The sequence below is a fragment of the Neolamprologus brichardi genome, chromosome 17, assembly GCF_056152115.1.
Source record: "Neolamprologus brichardi isolate AB-2024 chromosome 17, ASM5615211v1, whole genome shotgun sequence".
NCBI classification, from domain to species: domain Eukaryota; kingdom Metazoa; phylum Chordata; class Actinopteri; order Cichliformes; family Cichlidae; genus Neolamprologus; species Neolamprologus brichardi.
Window position 1 is genome coordinate 9911936 of NC_142120.1, and position 8048 is coordinate 9919983.

Here is an 8048-nt window from a genome sequence, read left to right on the forward strand (position 1 = left end):
TTTTCTTTTGGTTGTGCACAGACTCCTGACTATTAACTCAAATAGAAAACAATAAATTAATTCTTTGGTAATTGGATGTCATCAGATCATAAAGACACAGAGGTTACACAACTTTGTAAATGTCACAGTTTATTACATTTCACTGATATTATGACTTTTATGTTTACATTTTAAGACACCAGATTGTCAAGACACTAAAAAAGAAGGATGAAACAATTATGTGTTTTTACACAAATGCAAGGTTTACCCGTCATCTCTTTAACAGCCATGTGGGCTTGAGATTTTGTTAACCCTTAGACACATAAATGGGTCAAAAAGGATCTGGTGTGGTCTTTTCCTTGCAATATCTAATTAATGAAAAGTTGTTATAATTTCATGTTCCAACTATTCCTTAAAAAGTGTTTTTGATATTACGCCAATGACATTTTTAACTTACCTTTTATACATGTACAAAGTTTTAGTTTTTGTGTTACTACCCCAAGCTTCCATAAGTGGGCCAAAAATTACCTGTAATCATTGCCTATGGAATTTCATAGGAACCTTTGATTATTGTCAACTGCGACTGTCAGGAAAATATATTTTATTGAACACAAAGAGTGTAACAAGTTAAGAAGATTATTTCAAACAGCAAGAACTAGCAGGCAGCACACATTTACCATTTAGAGTGTTTGTGTCACTGTAGACAAACAGCTTGTGCTGTTCGGGGGGAGGTTCAAATTTCTACAGTAGATGCCAAACAAGCTTGTCATAGCCAAAAGTTCTTCTGAGTCTGTGATGCATGCATCCCCTATGCAAGAACTGGATGGGTTTATATTGGGAGACAGTCAGGGGAAGAAGTTCAGAATCTGGGAGAAATCCCGGTCCAGCAGTTTTGCACTAGGTTCAAAAAGACAAGACGCAACATCACCACAGATAATGTTGCCTCCTGTGCAGTGTCTTCTGAAGAGGTTTATAGCACAGAGTTTGCATTCAGCGGTACGGCATGGAGGAAAATACCAGAAAAGATTAAAAAAAACCCACAATTAATCACATTCTATGGTTTGTTGGCACCTACACCTGCCAGTGTAAAACACAGAGGTGGCCCATGGTGCTGTGGTTCAGCTTCACATTGGTAACTGGTATCGCAACTGCAAGATGGGTCGTCCTCACCGAGCTCTCAAAGGAGCTTGCTGCATCACATATGAGAAGCCGGCTGGAAGGTTGCTCCCAACGGCAAACCACAATCACAGTGACAAAAGCCACAACTGGGCCCCAGGAAAAAAAGCCAATCAAAGACCACAAGATTTCAGATCCAAGTAACGAAGATCATAAAGTCAGCAGTCGGTGCGACAAAATCAATGTACCTGTGTGAAGGGATTACAGCCAGAAATAGGTCAAAACTTCATACAGACAGGAGGACAAAGAAAATAAAAAGAGAGGAAGTATCTCTAATACTGACACACAAACAAAATGGATGTTGACATTGTTCTGTTGCCGGTTTGTATTTTTTTTTTTCATTTCCGATTTTCAAACTGTGAAAAAAAAAATTTCAAACATCAAATCATTCTCGTCTGAACCAAAATATAGTATAAAATATAACACAAATGATTATTTTTAATCACAATAACAAAAACGGCATAATTAACACAGGCCATTTTTGACCCACTTATGGAAGAATGTTGGGTCCAGTCACTCGTGCATCCAAGGGTTAACACGCGTCACCCTGCAAAGGTCCAGGACCAGGTCACACTTGCTCAGCTCTCCTCGTGCATGAACTGAAACACTTGTGTGAGGGACATCTATTTCATATACTAGACATTCATTTTTTGGTTTTTAATTCAGTCTGTAAAAAAACAACTGAAATAAGGTATTGCATTAAATGAGTACTTTGGCTGTTTTCACACTTTAGTCACATGTATAAATAAAACGTGTTTCACACAGATAACAGGTCACCATACAGGTCATACTCTCTGTAGGTCAGGTAGTTCATCAGCCTTGGTGGGAAGGGACCAGCAGCCATAGTTTCAGGGTCATTCAAGGTCCTGAGGCTCATGTGACTTCTGATTACCAGTCGACACAAGTGCTGCAGAGATCGTGGCTTCCCTTTGGACACAGAAACACACATAACCTCCAGCTATTTAAATCACTTTTCAAAATGTCATGTTTTTCTCGGCTTTAGAGTGCATGTTTTGCACATTTTTCTTATCTACAGACTTGTCTCTGCAGTTTTACCCAGTATGTCAGAAATCTCCTCCCACTCCGGCCTCCTCTGCAGGATTTGTCTGAGCTTAAAACAAATGCTGACATGGCTGACGTAGTCCAGTAGCATCCTTACCACTTTGCCCACAACGTGAGCAAGGCATGATACTGACACAAACTCACAGAACTGAAACAGAAAAGAAAAGGGAAGTGACATATGGTAGAGGTTAGCTAACAGATGCTCTGTGTGTTTGCCTGTAGTGTCTCTTACTGAGATGACTTTAGGTTGACTGTAAATCTGATAGGCTTGGTTATGCAGCTCAGTCCAGGTACTATCCAATTCTTCACTGTCACCATGACCGCACTGGAAACACCTGTACGGTTGCAGAAATCCGATCATGAAATTGATGAATCTGAACTACATATCCTCTGTAAATAAATCGAATATCGACTAATTTCACAGCAGGTATACGTGCTTGTAAGCGTGATATCCACTGTTGAGCAGCAATCGCAGCATGACGTGGTCTCTGAAGCAGTACTGCAGTGCTGTGGGGAACACCGTGTTGCTGATCACTCTGAAATAACAGTTAACCTCTGCTCCATGGGACAGCAACAGCTCCACCAAGTCGAACCTGGTTACAGAAAGAAAGAAGGAAGATTTTAATGCCTCTGCTGTAACACAGCGCTGCCAATACCAGAAATGATAATAGTCAGAAATTACATGTACTGTATAGTCAAATTGCATTTATAGTGATGTTAAAAAAATATTTGCCTAATCGTACTTCCTGATTTCTTACTGTTTTACATATTTGTCACACTGCCTGTGAGGATGTTTCAGATAATAGACAAAGGTAACCTGTGTAAACACTAAATATTTGACACAGTAATTGTCCTCTAAATCTAATAAGTGGTTGGCTTTGACTAGGCCACATTTTGGTAAACATGACATGATCATTGGAGTAATTTTGGTAGGCCAAGCACTCCAGGAAAAGTTGGCTTTACAAAGGCTTTGTAAGCCTTTTCAGACTGATATATAGCAATGACTTTGTTTCTCATCTGTTCTTAAGTTTCTTTAAATTTTAAAACAATGAGCTGATTTTTGAGATCCTTTAGCCTCCTTTACTTTTTCACACAAATTCCTCATTCAGTAGGTAATAATCAGGCCTGGGTTTGAATAGTGAATAGTGACTAAATTCAGCTTTCTATAAAAATATAGTTAATTACAGTTAAATTGCACCAAGCAGGTGCAATTACTTTTTCACACTGGGCCAAATTGGTTGGACCAGCTTTTTCCCTTAATAAATTAAATCATTGTTAAATAACTGTACTTTGTATTTACTCGGGTTAGCTTTGTCTAATTTTAAAATGTGTGACGATAGGAAACACGCTAGTGTGATAAAGAAATCAGGAGGGGGCAAATACTTTTTTACAGTACATACGCTATTTACCTCTCAGCACGTATAGAAACCAGTATGCATCGCAGTGGATCCAGGTCAGTTCTCGCGCCAGCCGCCAGCAACCTCTCCGAACAGGTCACATCACCGTTGGACACAGCGAAGTAGAGAGGAGTCTTCCTGAGGTCCCCGTAGTTCTCTGCAGCATTTACAGTACTTGTGCTTACAAATATAAACGACTTCTTTAAGAGGACTGGAAACTTCATCACTTTAGAAAATCCCAACATCACCAAGCATTGACTTTGCATATTGCTCTACATATACAGTGTTGGGGAGTATAGGGGGAGTAATACATGTACCGCCGTTACGTATTTAAAATACAAAATATGAGTAACTGTATTCCGTTACAGTTACCGTTTAAAAAGGTGGTATTTAGAATACAGTTACGTTGTTGAAATAAATGGATTACACGGCGGTACTTCCCTGTTTCATATTGTCGCGGGTCAGGCCTGTTTGGGTTTTGTGTGGCAGCGTTACAGTTGCCATGGTTACAGGGTGACGCTCTCTCTCTGTGTGTTTCCTGGGTGAGAGAGGCCTTTTTGTTGTGTTGTGCTAAGCTAATAGGCAGAATGCTACCGGTATAGCTCTAAAGAATGTAGCATCATAGGCAGTGTAGTCCGTGCTGCTGGGAGAATGGACTGCCATACACGTTATGTGTCTGTGAGCGAGGGAGGGAGAAAAAGGAAAAGTACGAGCTGTCATCGAGCAAAAACGGGAGCTGGAAGCATGTAAATATAATAATAACCACTGCAGCCAAAAAGAGTGCCTGACGAGCCCAGTTGTAAGTAAGCTATTAAGACTCGACTGTACACCGTGTTCGTGTTTTCCTCCAAAAACAATAAGTTCCGTTGGAGCAGTCTTTCAATGCTGCTCTCTGTCTCTCGCTAGCAAAGTTGACCCAGACAACAAAGTAAAGCTAGTTTTCGGCTACGAGCCCGACACAGAACCCACAGTATTAGCCAGAGGTCCCTTTACTACGGTTCGGAGCCGCGGACCTTCAGTAACAGTAATAAATCACACAGCAATAGTACATTCACGTAGTTGTAAACAGCATGATAATATATTAAGTAATCCAAAGTATTCAGAATACGTTACTCTCATTGAGTAACGTAACGGAATACGTTACAGAATACATTTTGGGGCATGTATTCTTTATTCTGTAATGGAATACATTTTAAAAGTAACCTTCCCAACACTGTACATATACTGTATATATATAGATGTTTAGTTCTGTGTTCAGATGGATAAACTTCACACTGATTTGCATTTTTTGCAGTGTAATGTCGCAAATATGAACCACAACTTTATCAGTGATGGGGGCTGAAGCACCCTTCACAGTCACTGAAGAGATGTTTTCATCTGCACTTGTTTTTTGCATGTGCGTGCATCTTTGCATTTACCAAATGTGTGTATTTGCGTGTACCGCTTTAGTCCTGCATAATTTAGAAACTCACTATGATAACTAACGTGCGCATCCAGCTGATTCGTACCAGAGATGTGTGCATGTAGCAGGGCGTTGACATCATAACCCTTCTGGATAAGCAGCTCTAGACACTGAACCTGCCCCCCGTCTGCAGCAGAGTGGACAGGGCTCTGGCCTGAGAGGCGAATAGCTCTCCTTGTGGTGATAGGGATGAGAGTCCTCAGGATTCTGAAGAGAAAGAAGGAGAGAGAGATCGGGTGGGTGAGTGGGAGATAAACAGGAAGAGAGCGGGGCAAAACACAAAACAGAACAGAGACAAAAATGTTCATTAGATCGTGGTGTGAGCTCTACTGTTATTCAGTGACAGAAGTGAAAAACAGTGATAAACAGAGGGCTCTTTGTGGCGATGAGTACAGAGAAAGCACTGCAGCTGCGGAGACAGATGCGTTACATTCAAATTGGCTGCAAAATTAGAGGAAAGTGTTTTGGTCAAGGTATTTATTTTGGGGATTATTAGTTAGAATTCAGATGTTATTGGGTTTGAGAGTGAGCTTCAAGTTGCATGAACTCACAGTATGTATCCTTCATACGCAGCTCTATGGATGGGCAGCTGGCAGGCGTAGCTGGCAACATTTGGGTTGGCTCCATGCTCCAAAAGCAGCTTGACACAGTCCAGGTTTCCAGATCCAGTTGCATCATACAGGACTGTGTCTCCATTGCTTGCCTGGGCATTCACATCACCACCTAGTGGAGTTCAGAGAAAATACAGCAATGTCTGACACCTCAGGAGGTTTTTATGAGGCATGATACAACGTATACTGTTTTACCGTGATGTATGAGTATGTCTAAAACTTCATAGTTGCCATGTTCAGCTGCGATCCCCAGTGGTGTCACACCATGACCGTCTGTGCTTGTTATTTTGGCTCCATGTCGGAGTAACAGCATCATAATAGCTGCACAACCCTCCTGGGGTGAGGGATAGGACACACATGAACACAGAAGGAAACAAAGGTAATAAAAACTAGAGAAAAAGAAAATTTTGTGCTTAAACCTGAACTTTGAGTTTAGATTCAGCTCCATTCACCTTTGCTGCCTCGTGAATGGCCCTCCACTTGGTGAGACACACCTGCTCTACAAAGGCCCCGCCCATGATGAGGGAAATAGCCATGTCGTATGAGCGTTGTCTCACTGCTGCAAAAATGGAAAACAAAAAATGATTCCATTAAAAAAAAGCATAATAATGAAGGTGTTGCGTCAGCTGTCTGAGTGTGTTGTGCTACCGATTAGCAGAGGTGATTCATTCCTGCTGTTGTTGTTGTGCGGTGAAGCTCCGTGCTTCAGAAGTAGCTTGATGTTTTCCACCTGGCCGGCCTCAGCTGCGAGAGTCAGAGCTGTATCACCGTCCTCCGTCTGCTCCTCCAGGGTCAGGTCGGTGGATTCCAACACTGCAATAAGAACACCATTAAGACTGCGTTAAAGGTGGAAATCTACTCAGCCCACTGCTCCAGTAATTGTAGCTTACATTCCACTAAATAGTTTGATCAAGCTGAAATCACACTGGTTTTCACTCTCACCCTGCAGCACTGTGTGGAGGACATCTGGCTGCAGCTGCACAGCTGCTGCGTGCAGAGGCAGCCAGCCCCTGCTGTCACTCTCTCTGAAGGCAGACGCACAACCTGACAGCTCCTGCAGCGCATCCACATCACCTGCCAAGATACAAACAAGAGCCACAAGGAGACTCATAGGGAAACAAACGCGCCCGCCTTGTACGTCTTTGCTTAATGCCGCATGCAAAAGGCAAACATGATTAAAGGGAATGTTACCTTTTTGAATGGCTGCCATAATCTTCATAAACTCCACACTATTTGTGTTTTTCCTATGAAAATGAAAGCGTTTACTCTGGAAACACTATGGTAGAGCTTCATTATACTTTTGAGGCTGATTGCCTTAAAATTTCGTTAATTTGGAACATAAACAACTCCTAACAATACAGTTAGGTCCATAAGTACAGGTTAAGTATAGTAAAAGTTCATATAATCTTGGTTTTTTCCACAATTGTGCAGGCTCTTTTCAATGTTTTCTGGCAAACTTTAATCTGGCCTTCCTGTTCTTGAGCATAACCAGTGGTTTGCACCTTGTTGTAAACCTTCTGTATTTACATTCTACAGATTGTAGACTTTGACAATGGTACGCCTACCTCCTCAACAGTGTTCTGACTTGGTTAGATGCAGGATGAATTATGTGCATAGGGCTCTATTCTCTGCTCGGATTCAGCCAATTGCTGCAAAAGTGACTGGATGATGCTTCACAATGAAAACAGATCGTGATCTGAAGCATACTGGGAACGCTACTCAAGCTGAAAGTCTGCATTTCAATCACATCTGGATTGTTTCATTTAAAACCACTGTGACATTGTATGCGGGCAAAATTACAAAATCTGTATGATTGTCCAAATACTTATTGACCTAACTGTCAATTTTCATTAATAATAAACATTAAAGACCCTTCTTGGTTTTCCATACCTATCTGTTTGCACTGAGCATGGCGGCTTGTAGGCATCTTGAATGCTCTCTCGAATAGCAAACTCAATCAAGTCTTCATTTATGGCCTCCTGTTCAAAGTCATCCATTTCTATATGTAGAGACAAAAGCAAGAGAAAGAATTCTTTTCATAAATAGGAGTTTTGCGTACAGTATGAAGGTGAATTATACAATGTTGAAACCTTATCAGTCTGTAGATCATGCTTTCTGCACAGCATGCAGCTTGCTTATTAGTGAGGGGTTTCTGGCACAGTATCACCACTATTCATGCAGGACATAAGCATGCTAATGTAAAGCAGTCCTATTGGAAATTACACAACAAACTTAACTTGCATTTCATGTTAGTCATATTAGTCGGTCTCACCGGTTGATCTGAATAAGTCCCCTTGAGGTCTCCAGCTCACAGCCTGGTTGTGTTTTTGTTTAGCACTGTGTTAAGCTGTTTGGGTTATA

General features: G+C 41.3%; 1 protein-coding gene across 1 annotated transcript; it reads right to left on the reverse strand.

Moving 5' to 3' along the window:
* asb15b (ankyrin repeat and SOCS box containing 15b) lies at window positions 1-8048 on the reverse strand. Its single transcript, XM_087830632.1, has 14 exons — window positions 7960-8048; window positions 7578-7686; window positions 6879-6931; window positions 6630-6761; window positions 6336-6500; window positions 6140-6246; window positions 5883-6021; window positions 5628-5799; window positions 5123-5283; window positions 3627-3771; window positions 2655-2810; window positions 2450-2552; window positions 2212-2365; window positions 1-2082 (listed from the first exon to the last, which is right to left on the reverse strand). Exons 2-14 carry the CDS (start codon window positions 7682-7684, stop codon window positions 1913-1915), a joined length of 1764 nt encoding a protein of 587 aa, XP_087686758.1. The 5' UTR covers window positions 7685-7686; window positions 7960-8048; the 3' UTR covers window positions 1-1912.

Coding starts and splice junctions, on each gene's coding strand:
- asb15b (XM_087830632.1), bottom strand. CDS start 7,684: ATGGATGACTTTGAACAGGAGGCCATAAATGAAGACTTGATTGAGTTT. Junction 6,932..7,577: donor TGCTCAGTGCAAACAGATAG/GTATGGAAAACC, acceptor TCATTTTCATAG/GAAAAACACAAATAGTGTGG. Junction 6,501..6,629: donor CCTCCACACAGTGCTGCAGG/GTGAGAGTGAAA, acceptor TTCTTATTGCAG/TGTTGGAATCCACCGACCTG.